Source organism: Oncorhynchus masou, chromosome 11 (assembly GCF_036934945.1).
Source record: "Oncorhynchus masou masou isolate Uvic2021 chromosome 11, UVic_Omas_1.1, whole genome shotgun sequence".
Taxonomy (NCBI): domain Eukaryota; kingdom Metazoa; phylum Chordata; class Actinopteri; order Salmoniformes; family Salmonidae; genus Oncorhynchus; species Oncorhynchus masou.
Genome location: NC_088222.1, coordinates 753,980 through 769,289, shown reverse-complemented (window position 1 = coordinate 769,289; position 15,310 = coordinate 753,980). Strand labels below are relative to the sequence as shown.

The 15,310-nt window shown below is 47.8% G+C and overlaps 1 protein-coding gene across 2 annotated transcripts in view; it reads left to right on the top strand.

Annotated features, from left to right (window-relative positions):
• galt (galactose-1-phosphate uridylyltransferase) overlaps positions 1-15,310 on the top strand; it is a 186,654-nt gene that overhangs the window by 38,973 nt on the left and 132,371 nt on the right. For both annotated transcript variants that reach the window (XM_064977214.1, XM_064977213.1), the window contains exon 5: positions 3,689-3,745. In XM_064977214.1, coding sequence (XP_064833286.1) covers positions 3,689-3,745 — 57 coding nt within the window. The remainder of the gene's footprint in view (positions 1-3,688; positions 3,746-15,310) is intronic.

The following is a 15,310-nucleotide window of genomic DNA, read 5'->3' as shown; positions in this document are numbered from 1 at the left end:
CGTCAGGTGTGTGTGTAGTTGGTGGGGTTAGGGTGTGTGTGTAGTTGGTGGGGTCAGGGGGTGTGTGTGTAGTTGGTGGGGTCAGGGTGTGTGTGTAGTTGGTGGCGTCAGGGTGTGTGTGTAGTTGGTGGCGTCAGGGTGTGTGTGTAGTTGGTGGGGTCAGGGTGTGTGTGTAGTTGGTGGCGTCAGGGTGTGTGTATAGTTGGTGGGGTCAGGGTATGTGTGTAGTTGGTGGGGTCAGGTGTGTGTGTAGTTGGTGGGGTCAGGGTGTGTGTGTAGTTGGTGGGGTCAGGGTGTGTGTGTAGTTGGTGGCGTCAAGGTGTGTGTATAGTTGGTGGGGTCAGGGTATGTGTGTAGTTGGTGGGGTTAGGGTGTGTGTGTAGTTGGTGGGGTCAGGGTGTGTGTGTAGTTGGTGGCGTTAGGGTGTGTGTGTAGTTGGTGGGGTTAGGGTGTGTGTGTAGTTGGTGGGGTCAGGGTGTGTGTGTAGTTGGTGGCGTCAGGGTGTGTGTGTGTGTGTAGTTGGTGGGATCAGGGTGTGTGTGTAGTTGGTGGGGTCAGGGTGTGTGTGTAGTTGGTGGCGTCAGGGTGTGTGTGTAGTTGGTGGGTCAGGGTGTGTGTGTAGTTGGTGGGGTCAGGGTGTGTGTGTAGTTGGTGGGGTCAAGGTGTGTGTGTAGTTGGTGGGGTCAGGGTGTGTGTGTAGTTGGTGGGGTCAGGGTGTGTGTGTCGTTGGTGGGGTCAGGGTGTGTGTGTAGTTGGTGGCGTCAGGGTGTGTGTGTAGTTGGTGGGTCAGGGTGTGTGTGTAGTTGGTGGCGTCAGGGTGTGTGTGTAGTTGGTGGGGTCAGGGTGTGTGTGTAGTTGGTGGGGTCAGGTGTGTGTGTAGTTGGTGGGGTCAGGGTGTGTGTGTAGTTGGTGGCGTCAAGGTGTGTGTGTAGTTGGTGGGGTCAGGGTGTGTGTGTAGTTGGTGGGGTCAGGGTGTGTGTGTAGTTGGTGGGGTCAGGGTGTGTGTGTAGTTGGTGGCGTCAGGGTGTGTGTGTAGTTGGTGGGGTCAGGGTGTGTGTGTAGTTGGTGGGGTCAGGGGTGTGTGTAGTTGGTGGCGTCAGGGTGTGTGTGTAGTTGGTGGCGTCAGGGTGTGTGTGTAGTTGGTGGGGTCAGGGTGTGTGTGTAGTTGGTGGCGTCAGGGTGTGTGTGTAGTTGGTGGCGTCAGGGTGTGTGTGTAGTTGGTGGCGTCAGGGTGTGTGTGTAGTTGGTGGGGTCAAGGTGTGTGTGTAGTTGGTGGGGTCAGGGTGTGTGTGTAGTTGGTGGGGTCAGGGTGTGTGTGTAGTTGGTGGGGTCAGGGTGTGTGTGTAGTTGGTGGGGTCAGGGTGTGTGTGTAGTTGGTGGGTCAGGGTGTGTGTTGGTAGTTGGTTGGGCGTCAGGTGTGTGTGTAGTTGGTGGGGTCAGGGTGTGTGTGTAGTTGGTGGGGTCAGGGTGTGTGTGTAGTTGGTGGGGTCAGGGTGTGTGTGTAGTTGGTGGGGTCAGGGTGTGTGTGTAGTTGGTGGGGTCAGGGTGTGTGTGTAGTTGGTGGGGTCAGGGTGTGTGTGTAGTTGGTGGGTCAGGGTGTGTGTGTAGTTGGTGGCGTCAGGGTGTGTGTGTAGTTGGTGGCGTCAGGGTGTGTGTGTAGTTGGTGGGGTCAGGGTGTGTTTAGTTGGTGGCGTCAGGGTGTGTGTTTAGTTGGTGGGGTTAGGGTGTGTGTGTAGTTGGTGGCGTCAGGGTGTGTGTTTAGTTGGTGGCGTCAGGGTGTGTGTGTAGTTGGTGGCGTCAGGTGTGTGTGTGTAGTTGGTGGTTGGTCAGGGTGTGTGTGTAGTTGGTGGCGTCAGGGTGTGTGTTTAGTTGGTGGCGTCAGGGTGTGTGTTTAGTTGGTGGCGTCAGGGTGTGTGTGTGTAGTTGGTGGCGTCAGGGTGTGTGTGTAGTTGGTGGGGTCAGGGTGTGTGTTTAGTTGGTGGGGTCAAGGTGTGTGTATAGTTGGTAGTTGTAGTTGGTGGGGTCAGGGTGTGTGTGTAGTTGGTGGGGTCAGGGTGTGTGTTTAGTTGGTGGGGTCAAGGTGTGTGTGTAGTTGGTGGCGTCAGGGTGTGTGTGTAGTTGGTGGGGTCAGGGTGTGTGTTTAGTTGGTGTGGTCAAGGTGTGTGTATAGTTGGTGGCGTCAGGGTGTGTGTGTAGTTGGTGGGGTCAGGGTGTGTGTTTAGTTGGTGGTGTCAAGGTGTGTGTATAGTTGGTGGCGTCAGGGTGTGTGTGTAGTTGGTGGGGTCAGGGTGTGTGTTTAGTTGGTGGGGTCAGGGTGTGTGTGTAGTTGGTGGGGTTAGGGTGTGTGTATAGTTGGTGGCGTCAGGGTGTGTGTGTAGTTGGTGGGGTCAGGGTGTGTGTGTAGTTGGTGGAGTCAGGGTGTGTGTGTAGTTGGTGGCATCAGGTGTGTGTGTGTAGTTGGTTTGCGTCAGGGTGTGTGTGTAGTTGGTGGGGTCAGGGTGTGTGTGTAGTTGGTGGAGTCAGGGTGTGTGTGTAGTTGGTGGGGTCAGGGTGTGTGTGTAGTTGGTGGCGTCAGGGTGTGTGTGTAGTTGGTGGGGTCAGGGTGTGTGTGTAGTTGGTGGCGTCAGTGTGTGTAGTTGGTGGCGTCAGGGGTGTGTGTGTAGTTGGTGGGGTCAGGGTGTGTGTTTAGTTGGTGGGGTCAGGGTGTGTGTGTAGTTGGTGGGGTCAGGGTGTGTGTGTAGTTGGTGGGTCAGGGTGTGTGTGTAGTTGGTGGGGTCAGGGTGTGTGTGTAGTTGGTGGCGTCAGGGTGTGTGTGTAGTTGGTGGAGTCAGGGTGTGTGTGTAGTTGGTGGGGTCAGGGTATGTGTGTAGTTGGTTGCGTCAGGGTGTGTGTGTAGTTGGTGGGGTCAGGGTGTGTGTGTAGTTGGTGGGGTCAGGGTGTGTGTGTAGTTGGTGGCGTCAGGGTGTGTGTGTAGTTGGTGGGGTCAGGGTGTGTGTGTAGTTGGTGTCGTCAGGGTGTGTGTGTAGTTGGTGGGGTCAGGTGTGGTGTGTAGTTGTAGTTGGGCGTCAGGGTGTGTGTGTCGTTGGTGGCGTCAGGGTGTGTGTGTCGTTGGTGGCGTCAGTTGGTGGGGGTGTGTGTGTAGTTGGTGGGGTCAGGGGTGTGTGTCTAGTTGGTGGAGTCAGGGTGTGTGTGTAGTTGGTGGAGTCAGGGGTGTGTGTAGTTGGTGGCGTCAGGTTGTGTGTGTAGTTGGTGGTCGTGGGTGTGTGTGTAGTTGGTGGAGTCAGGGTGTGTGTGTAGTTGGTGGAGTCAGGGTGTGTGTGTAGTTGGTTGCGTCAGGGTGTGTGTGTAGTTGGTGGCGTCAGGGTGTGTGTGTAGTTGGTGGCGTCAGGGTGTGTGTGTAGTTGGTGGGGTCAGGGTGTGTGTGTAGTTGGTGGGGTCAGGGTGTGTGTGTAGTTGGTGGGGTCAGGGTGTGTGTGTGTGTGTAGTTGGTGGCGTCAGGGTGTGAGTGTAGTTGGTGGGGTCAGGGTGTGTGTGTAGTTGGTGGGTTCTGGGTGTGTGTGGTGGGGGAATCCTTGTGTCTTTTCAGGGACCCTGAAATGTAATCACAATCCTATGTTCATACCTGGCTTTAACCATACGTGATTAGATTACCATACTAGACTAAGACCTGTCTTTAACTGTGTTTCAGATCTTTGAGAATAAAGGAGCCATGATGGGCTGTTCCAACCCCCATCCTCACTGCCAGGTAAGTCAGCCTATTCCAACCTCTATCCTCACTGCCAGGTAAGTCAGCCTGTTCCAACCTCTATCCTCAATGCCAGGTAAGTCAGCCTGTTCCAACCTCTATCCTCACTGCCAGGTAAGTCAGCCTGTTCCAACCCCCATCCTCACTGCCAGGTAAGTCAGCCTATTCCAACCTCTATCCTCACTGCCAGGTAAGTCAGCCTGTTCCAACCTCTATCCTCACTGCCAGGTAAGTCAGCCTGTTCCAACCTCTATCCTCACTGCCAGGTAAGTCAGCCTGTTCCAACCTCTATCCTCACTGCCAGGTAAGTCAGCCTGTTCCAACCCCCATCCTCACTGCCAGGTAACTCCATTGAACAACAAGGCCGACCGGTCCAGTACATTACCCTCCAGCAGTCTGTAATAATGGTCATATTGTTGGACCATACACTACTGTTATACAGTCTGCTACATTAGCTTGTAAGTGTGTGTGGTTTTCTTTATGAAGGGGGCCCTGATGCTCGCTGGCTTCCCTTGCATTCAATGCTATGGGAGGCAACAATGTCATACTCTTTATGACCAGACATGATCAGATAGATGGCCTACGCAGACAGAGAAAGAGGGGTACTGTTTTGCTCACTAGGATGCTTTCTCTGGTGAGATACACTACATCTGTGACTAGTTTCAGGAAATTAGATATATGTTGCATGTCACTACTTCACAGGAAAGGCATTTCTACTTTTTTTTGCAAAATGTTTTTTTTGGGGCAGAAGTGCCTTCTGGAATATGTGAACTATGCCTTAATAACTGTCTGTAAATACCAATAAAATGGTGAAATTACATGCCTAGTTGGTCTAAACACAGAAAAAGTCAGGAACCTTCCCGCTAGCCATGATTGGCTGAGCTGGACATTCCGAGAGTTCGGATTAGTCTGCCATGTAGCATACTTTTGCCTATAACATGAGCTGCTCAGTATGTGTTGCTCACAGAACGGGACCGCCGAATGCTGAAGCGAGTAAAAATTGTCTGTCCTTGGTTGCAACACTCACTACTGAGTTCCAAACTGCCTCTGGAGCAACGTCAGCATAATAACTGTTAGTTGGGAGCTTCATGAAATGGGTTTCCATGGCCGAGCAGCCACGGAGCAGCCATTTTAGGCACACAAGCCTAAAATCACCATGCGCAATGCCAAGCGTTAGCTGGAGTGGTGTAAAGTTCTCCGCCATTGGACTCTGGTGCAGTGGAAGCACCTTCTCAAATCAAATCAAATTTTATTTGTCACATACACATGGTTAGCATGTTAATGCGAGTGTAGCGAAATGCTTGTGCTTCCAGTTCCGGCAATGCAGTAATAACCAACAAGTAATCTAACTAACAATTCCAAAACTAATATCTTATACACAGTGTAAGTGGATAAAGAATATGTACATAAAGATATGAATGAGTGATGGTGCAGAGCAGCATAGGCAAGATACAGTAGATGGTATCGAGTACAGTATATACATATGAGATGAGTATGTAAACAAAGTGGCATAGTTAAAGTGGCTAGTGATACATGTATTACATAAGGATGCAGTCGATGATATAGAGTACAGTATATACGTATGCATATGAGATGAATAATGTAGGGTATGTAAACATTATATTAGGTAGCATTGTTTAAAGTGGCTAGTGATATATTTTACATCCTTTCCCTTCAATTCCCATTATTGAAGTGGCTGGAGTTGAGACAGTGTGTTGGCAGCAGCCACTCAATGTTAGTGGTTGCTGTTTAACAGTCTGATGGCCTTGAGATAGAAGCTGTTTTTCAGTCTCTCGGTCCCAGCTTTGATGCACCTGCACTGACCTCGCCTTCTGGATGATAGCGGGGTGAACAGGCAGTGGCTCGGGTGGGTGTTGTCCTTGATGATCTTTATGGCCTTCCTGTAACATCGGGTGGTGTAGGTGTCCTGGAGGGCAGGTTGTTTGCCCCCGGTGATACGTTGTGCAGACCTCACTACCCTCTGGAGAGCCTTACGGTTGTGGGCGGAGCAGTTGCCGTACCAGGTGGTGATACAGCCCGCCAGGATGCTCTCGATTGTGCATCTGTAGAAGTTTGTGGGTGCTTTTGGTGACAAGCCGAATTTCTCCAGGCTCCTGAGTTTGAAGAGGCGCTGCTGCGCCTTCTTCACGATGCGGTCTGTGTGAGTGGACCAATTCAGTTTGTCTGTGATGTGTATGCCGAGGAACTTAAAACTTACTACCCTCTCCACTGCTGTTCCATCGATGTGGATAGGGGGGTGTTCCCTCTGCTGTTTCCTGAAGTCCACAATCATCTCCTTATTTTTTTGACGTTGAGTGTGAGGTTATCCTGACACCACACTCCGAGGGCCCTCACCTCCTCCCTGTAGGCCGTCTCGTCGTTGTTGGTAATCAAGCCTACCACTGTTTTGTCGTCCGCAAACTTGATGATTGAGTTGGAGGCGTGCGTTGCCGCGCAGTTGTGGGTGAACAGGGAGTACAGGAGAGGGCTCAGAACGCACCCTTGTTGGGCCCCAGTGTTGAGGATCAGCGGGGTGGAGATGTTGTTGCCTACCCTCACCACCTGGGGGCGGCCCGTCAGGAATTCCAGTACCCAGTTGCACAGGGCGGGGTCGAGACCCAGGGTCTCGAGCTTGATGACGAGCTTGGAAGGTACTATGGTGTTAAATGCCGAGCTGTAGTCGATGAACAGCATTCTCACATAGGTATTCCTCTTGTCCAGATGGGTTAGGGCAGTGTGCAGTGTGGTTGAGATTGCATCGTCGGTGGACCTATTTAGGCGGTAAGCAAATTGGAGTGGGTCTAGGGTTTCAGGTAGGGTGGAGGTGATATGGTCCTTGACTAGTCTCTCAAAGCACTTCATGATGACGGAAGTGAGTGCTACGGGGCGGTAGTCGTTTAGCTCAGTTACCTTAGCTTTCTTGGGAACAGGAACAATGGTGGCCCTCTTGAAGCATGTGGGAACAGCAGACTGGTATAGGGATTGATTGAATATGTCCGTAAACACACCAGCCAGCTGGTCTGCGCATGTTTCCGTTGCAGGCCGTGTCAGTGGCACTGTATTGTCCTCAAAGCAGGCAAAAAAGTTATTTAGTCTGCCTGGGAGCAAGACATCCTGGTCCGTGACTGAGCTGGATTTCATCTTGTAGTCCGTGATTGACTGTAGACCCTGCCACATACCTCTTGTGTCTGAGCCGTTGAATTGAGATTCTACTTTGTCTCTGTACTGACGCTTAGCTTGTTTGATAGCCTTACGGAGGGAATAGCTGCACTGTTTGTATTCAGTCATGTTATCAGTCACCTTGCTCTGATTTAAAAGCAGTGGTTCGTACTTTCAGTTTCACGCGAATGCTGCCATCAATCCACGGTTTCTGGTTAGGGAATGTTTTAATCATTGCTATGGGAACGACATCTTCAACGCACGTTCTAATGAACTCGCACACCGAATCAGCGTATTCGTCAATGTTGTTGCCTGACGCAATACGAAACATGTCCCAGTCCACGTGATGGAAGCATTCTTGGAGTGTGGAATCAGCTTGGTCGGACCAGCGTTGGACAGACCTCAGCTTGGGAGCTTCTTGTTTTAGTTTCTGTCTGTAGGCAGGGATCAGCAAAATGGAGTCGTGGTCAGCTTTTCCGAAAGGGGGGCGGGGCAGGGCCTTATATGCGTCGCGGAAGTTAGAATAACAGTGATCCAAGGTTTTGCCAGCCCTGGTGGCGCAATCGATATGCTGATACATTTTAGGGAGTCTTGTTTTCAGATTAGCCTCGTTAAATTCCCCAGCAACAATGAATGCAGCCTCAGGATGTATCGATTCCAGTTTGCAAAGAGTCAAATAAAGTTCGTTCAGAGCCACCTGTGTCTGCTTGGGGGGGAATATATACGGCTGTGATTATAATCGAAGAGAATTCTCTTGGTAGATAATGCGGTCTACATTTGATTGTGAGGAATTCTAAATCAGGTGAACAGAAGGATTTGAGTTCCTGTATGTTTCTGTGATCACACCAAGTCTCGTTAGCCATAAGGCATACGCCCCCACCACTCTTCTTACCAGAAAGGTGTTTGTTTCTGTCGGCGCGATGTGTGGAGAAACCCGCTGGCTGCACCGCATCCGAGAGCGTCTCTCCAGTGAGCCATGTTTCCGTGAAGCAAAGAACGTTACAGTCTCTGATGTCCCTCTGGAATGCTACCCTTGCTCTGATTTCATCAACCTTGTTGTCAAGAGACTGGACATTGGCGAGAAGAATGCTAGGAAGTGGGGCACGATGTGCCCGTCTCCGTAGTCTGACCGGAAGACCGCCTCGTTTCCCTCTTTTATGAAGTCATTTTTTTGGGTCGCCGGCTGGGATCCATTCCGTTGTCCTGGTTGAAAGGCAGAACATAGGATCCGCTTCGCGCAAGTCATATTCTTGGTCGTACTGATGGTGAGTTGATGCCGATCTTATATTCAGTAGTTCTTCTCAACTGTATGTAATGAAACCTAAGATGACCTGGGGTACTAATGTAAGAAATAACACGTAAAAAAACAAAAAACTGCATAGTTTCCTAGGAACGCAAAGTGAGGCGGCCATCTCTGTCGGCGCCGGAAGTCATCCGGAGTGATTGTGGAGTGATGAATCACACTTCACCATCTGGCAGTCTGACGGACTAATCTGGGTTTAGCGGATGCCAGGAGAACGCTACCTGCCCCAATGCATAGTGCCCACTGTAAAGTTTGGTGTAAGAGGAATGATGGTTTTGGGCTGTTTGATGTTTCGGGCGCCTTAGTTCCAGTGAAGGGAAATCTTATCGCTACAGCATACAATGACATTCTAGATGATTCTGTGCTTCCAACTTTGTGGCAACAGTTTGGGGAATACCCTTTCCTGTTTCAGCATGACAATGCCTCCGTGCACAAAGCGAGGTCCATATAGAAATGGTTTATTTATATCAGTGTGGAAGAACTTGACTGGCCTGCACAGAGCCCTGATCTCAACCCCATCAAACACCTTTCAGATGAATTGGAATGCTGACTAAGCCAGGCCTAATCACCCAACATCAGAGCCCGACCTCACTAATACTCTTGTGGCTGAATGGAAGCAAGTCCCCTCAGCAATGTTCCAACATCTAGTGGAAAGCCTTCCCAGAAGAGTGGACGCTGTTATAGCAGCAAAGGGGGGACCAACTCCATATTAATGCCCATGATTTTGGAACGAGATGTTCAACGAGCAGGTGTCCACATGCTTTTGGATATGTAGTATACATTCAGCCTCTTGTGAATTGAAGGAAAATGATGAAACACAGAGAGACAAAGAATATATTTTTTTCTTAGTACATTTTTTGCCTTGCTTCCCTTGGCATCCATGAATACACGCCAATGCAAAGCTGTGCTTACTTCCAGATGTTTGTTGGACACTTTACTCTGGTCTCCAGCTCGTAAAACAAGTCCTTGATTATTCCAACTGTTATTAGATGTTCATTGTGTGTAAAAACAGGTCAGTAAAAACACTTTATTGAGCGTCCTAAATTGAGCTGCATAGCTGACAGTTTTAAATGTAAAATGATACGCCTTGACTTTTTTAAATCACCATTTATTTTTGTATCATTGTTGGCTCTCTGGACTGTAAAGGCACTTTGAAGACTGTTACCCAACCAGCATCTCTCCCCCTCTCTCTCTCTCTCTCTCTCTCTCTCTCTCTCTCTCTCTCTCTCTCTCTCTCTCTCTCTCTCTCTCTCTCTCTCTCTCCCTCCCTGTCCCCCTCAACTCCCCTGTCTCCTTCTCTGTGTGTGACGGTTTTATAGCATCAAGGACTGTTCAACCTCTCTGGATGAGCTCAGGATTTGACTAGTTTCTCTGTGGCCAGGGACATTTAATATGGAAACGGAGCAGACTGGGCTGTACCAAAGTACAAAGAGGAGTGGATTAGTCCGTCGTCTAGTGAAGATATCTTTATAAGTTGTGTAAGGAGCTCTCATTAAAGAACATTCCTCTGATGAAGACATCAGAAAACTATGCAGTTTACTGGCATGCTATCTATCACTAGTATTACAGCGAGATGGAGAAAGAGAACAGAGAGGGAGTACAGTGATGAAGTTAGTAACTATCTCCCCGAAGGCTCGTTCCAGCTCTCCTTATCGGAGGACATGGGTCCTGAGAAGGCTCGTTCCAGCTCTCCTTATCGGAGGACATGGGCCCTGAGAAGGCTCGTTCCAGCTCTCCTTATCGGAGGACATAGGCCCTGAGAAGGCTCGTTCCAGCTCTCCTTATCGGAGGACATGGGTCCTGAGAAGGCTAGTTCCAGCTCTCCTTATCTGAGGACATGGGCCCTGAAAAGACTAGTTCCAGCTCTCCTTATCGGAGGACATGGGTCCTGAGAAGGCTCGTTCCAGCTCTCCTTATCGGAGGACATGGGCCCTGAGAAGGCTCGTTCCAGCTCTCCTTATCGGAGGACATGGGCCCTGAAAAGACTATTTCCAGCTCTCCTTATCTGAGGACATGGGCCCTGAGAAGGCTCGTTCCTGCTCTCCTTATCGGAGGACATGGGCCCTGAGAAGGCTAGTTCCAGCTCTCCTTATCGGAGGACATGGGTCCTGAGAAGGCTCGTTCCAGCTCTCCTTATCTGAGGACATGGGTCCTGAGAAGGCTCGTTCCAGCTCTCCTTATCTGAGGACATGGGTCCTGAGAAGGCTCGTTCCAGCTCTCCTTATCGGAGGACATGGGTCCTGAGAAGGCTCGTTCCAGCTCTCCTTATCGGAGGACATGGGTCCTGAGAAGGCTAGTTCCAGCTCTCCTTATCGGAGGACATGGGTCCTGAGAAGGCTAGTTCCAGCTCTCCTTATCGGAGGACATGGGTCCTGAGAAGGCTCGTTCCAGCTCTCCTTATCGGAGGACATGGGTCCTGAGAAGGCTAGTTCCAGGTCTCCTTATCGGAGGACATGGGTCCTGAGAAGGCTAGTTCCAGCTCTCCTTATCGGAGGACATGGGTCCTGAGAAGGCTCGTTCCAGCTCTCCTTATCGGAGGACATGGGCCCTGAGAAGGCTAGTTCCAGCTCTCCTTATCGGAGGACATGGGTCCTGAGAAGGCTCGTTCCAGCTCTCCTTATCTGAGGACATGGGCCCTGAGAAGGCTCGTTCCAGCTCTCCTTATCTGAGGACATGGGCCCTGAGAAGGCTCGTTCCAGCTCTATAGGTTTTGAGTTTTACCGTCTTTTGAGACTCTTGGCTAGTTTCAGCAAACTTGGCCTGTTCCAGCTGTATATCCTCTATATGACTACACAGCATGCCTTTCTTTGTATTTAATACGGGGATTCAAAGTTGATTACACACGACCTAAACAGAAATCAGTATTCTAATCTCATCAACTCTTACTTCCATCTCCACCCCTCTGCATGCTGATAGACAGACTGACACCACTAGGGACTCCTGAAAGCACTTGGCACTTCAATTTACTCTACCAACATCCACAATGTGTTGTTTTCACAACTCATAATAAAATTGCTTTCATGCCATGACAGATATGTAATTTAAAGGTTGAAAACTCTGTTGACAGCTAGCATGTTGTCAGGACATCAGACATTTACTTTCAGCAAGTAGATGATATGATGAGTCAACAACTCTTAATGAGATATCATCTCCTCAGTATGAATCCGAAATATCTGAAGGGAAAATGTACAATAATGGAATGATATCAACTGCCTCCCATTCTATACGTACAGCAACAGAAATGCTGAGATAGTTTCGTCCTTTGCTTCTGAAGCTTTGTCAATAGTCTCAATAGTCTCAGTAGTCTCAATAATAATGCCTCTCTATTACAATGTGTTAAGATGGGACACCACAGACATTTCAAGACTTCCAGTATACTTCAGTGTTTAATATAAAACTGGTTCCATGGTTGAGGCAGGAGACATGTATAGCATCTTGTAAAGAAGAGGCCCATCTATAAAGTAGCTGCATACTGATATAGTGGCCAAGTGTAGAAGCTATAATCATTGACGTCCCAGAATGCAGTGCTGGTGAGCAGTAGCAGTCACCTGAAACTCCCAACCTGAGAATTTATTTTCTGTCTAATCCTTTGATTAAGCGTGTTATTTTTCAAATCTGAAAGCTGATACATCAAGACATTTACAGTGAATTCAGAAAGTATTCAGGCCCCTTCCTTTATTCCACTTGTTACGTTACAGCTTTATTCTAAAATGGATTCAAAATAATAATCCTAATCAATCTACACATAATGACACCGTTGACAATGCATGTCAGAGCAAAAACCAAGCTATGAGGTCGAAGGAATTGTCCGTAGAGCTCTGAGACAGGATTGTGTCGAGGCACAGTCCGATTTTTATTTTATTTTTTACATTGGATAAATGTAGAGACTCAGAGTTACAAAATGGTATATCGTACACTACAGTTACAAGTGACAATGGGAATGTAATTCTGCTTTGAAAGCTGATAAACTTCACAAAATGGCCTTTGAATGTTTTGGTACTACTACTGGAGAGCTCTTCTTCTTCTTAAGCTTTTGCCCCACCCATCCCGTTTCTACCTTCCCTTTACTCCCCCAGCCTCTCTATTATAACTAACCTTTACTACCTTCCCTTTACTCCCCCCAGCCTCACTATTATAACTAACCTTTACTCCCCCCATCCTCTCTATTATAACTAACCTTTACTACCTTCCCTTTACTCCCCCCAGCCTCACTATTATAACTAACCTTTACTCCCCCCAGCCTCTCTATTATAACTAATCTTTACTCCCCCAGCCTCTCAATTATAACTAACCTTTACTCCCCCCAGCCTCTCTATTATAACTAACCTTTACTCCCCCAGCCTCTCTATTATAACTAACCTTTACTCTCCCCCAGCCTCTCTATTATAACTAACCTTTACTCCCCCAGCCTCTCTATTATAACTAACCTTTACTCCCCCAGCCTCTCTATTATAACTAACCTTTACTCCCCCAGCCTCTCTATTATAACTAACCTTTACTCCCCCAGCCTCTCTATTATAACTAACCTTTACTCCCCCAGCCTCTCTATTATAACTAACCTTTAACCTATTTAACCCTTTACTCCCCCAGCCTCTCTATTATAACTAACCTTTACTCCCCCAGCCTCTCTATATAATAACTTTAACCTTTACTCCCCCAGCCTCTCTATTATAACTAACCTTTACTCCCCCAGCCTCTCTATTATATAACTTTACCCCCCAGCCTCTCTATTATAACTAACCTTTACTCCCCCAGCCTCTCTATTATAACTAATTATCCCCCAGCCTCTCTAACCTTTACTCCCCCAGCCTCTCTATTATAACTAACCTTTACTCCCCCAGCCTCTCTATTATAACTAACCTTTACTCCCCCAGCCTCTCTATTATAACTAACCTTTACTCCCCCCCAGCCTCTCTATTATAACTAACCTTTACTCCCCCAGCCTCTCTATTATAACTAACCTTTACTCCCCCAGCCTCTCTATTATAACTAACCTTTACTCCCCCAGCCTCTCTATTATAACTAACCTTTACTCCCTTTCCTTTATAACTCCCCCCTCTCTATTATAACTAACCTTTACTCCCCCAGCCTCTCTATTATAACTAACCTTTACTCCCCCAGCCTCTCTATTATAACTAACCTTTACTCCCCCAGCCTCTCTATTATAACTAACCTTTACTCCCCCAGCCTCTCTATTATAACTAACCTTTACTCCCCCAGCCTCTCTATTATAACTAACCTTTACTCCCCCAGCCTCTCTATTATAACTAACCTTTTCCCCCCCAGCCTCTCTATTATTAACCTTTACTCCCCCCAGCCTCTCTATTATAACTAACCTTTACTCCCCCAGCCTCTCTATTATAACTAACCTTTACTCCCCCAGCCTCTCTATTATAACTAACCTTTACTACCTTTATTATTTACTCCCCCCAGCCTCTCTATTATAACTAACCTTTACTCCCCCAGCCTCTCTATTATAACTAACCTTTACTCCCCCAGCCTCTCTATTATAACCTTTAACCTTTCCTTTACTCCCCCAGCCTCTCTATTATAACTTTAACCTATTATAACTAACCTTTACTCCCCCAGCCTCTCTATTATAACTAACCTTTACTCCCCCCAGCCTCTCTATTATAACTAACCTTTACTCTCCCCCAGCCTCTCTATTATAACTAACCTTTACTCCCCCAGCCTCTCTATTATAATAACCTTTAACCTATTATTAACCTTTACTCCCCCCAGCCTCTCTATTATTAATAACTAACCTTTACTCCCCCAGCCTCTCTATTATAACCTTTAACCTATTATAACTAACCTTTACTCCCCCCAGCCTCTCTATTATAACTAACCTTTACTCCCCCAGCCTCTCTATTATAACTAACCTTTACTCCCCCAGCCTCTCTATTATAACTTTAACCTATTTTACTCCCCCAGCCTCTCTATTATAACTAACCTTTACTCCCCCAGCCTCTCTATTATAACTAACCTTTACTCCCCCAGCCTCTCTATTATAACTAACCTTTACTCCCCCAGCCTCTCTATTATAACTAACCTTTACTCCCCCCAGCCTCTCTATTATAATTAACCTTTACTCCCCCAGCCTCTCTATTATAACTAACCTTTACTCCCCCCAGCCTCTCTATTATAACTAACCTTTACTCCCCCCAGCCTCTCTATTATAACTAACCTTTACTCCCCCAGCCTCTCTATTATAACTAACCTTTACTCCCCCAGCCTCTCTATTATAACTAACCTTTACTCCCCCAGCCTCTCTATTATAACTAACCTTTACTCCCCCAGCCTCTCTATTATAACTAACCTTTTACCCCCCAGCCCCCCAGCCTCTCTATTATAACTAACCTTTACTCCCCCAGCCTCTCTATTATAACTAACCTTTACTCCCCCAGCCTCTCTATTATATTACTAACCTTTACTCCCCCAGCCTCTCTATTATAACTAACCTTTACTCCCCCAGCCTCTCTATTATAACTAACCTTTAACTCCCCCCAGCCTCTCTATTATAACTAACCTTTACTCCCCCAGCCTCTCTATTATAACTAACCTTTACTCCCCCAGCCTCTCTATTATAACTAACCTTTACTCCCCCAGCCTCTCTATTATAACTAACCTTTACTCCCCCAGCCTCTCTATTATAACTAACCTTTACTCCCCCAGCCTCTCTATTATAACTAACCTTTACTCCCCCAGCCTCTCTATTATAACTAACCTTTACTCCCCCAGCCTCTCTATTATAACTAACCTTTACTCCCCCCAGCCTCTCTATTATAACTAACCTTTACTCCCCCAGCCTCTCTATTATAACTAACCTTTACTCCCCCAGCCTCTCTATTATAACTAACCTTTACTCCCCCCAGCCTCTCTATTATAACTAACCTTTACTCCCCCAGCCTCTCTATTATAACTAACCTTTACTCCCCCCAGCCTCTCTATTATAACTAACCTTTACTCCCCCAGCCTCTCTATTATAACTAACCTTTACTCCCCCAGCCTCTCTATTATAACTAACCTTTACTCCCCCAGCCTCTCTATTTATAACCTTTAACCTTTACTCCCCCAGCCTCTCTATTATAACTAACCTTTAC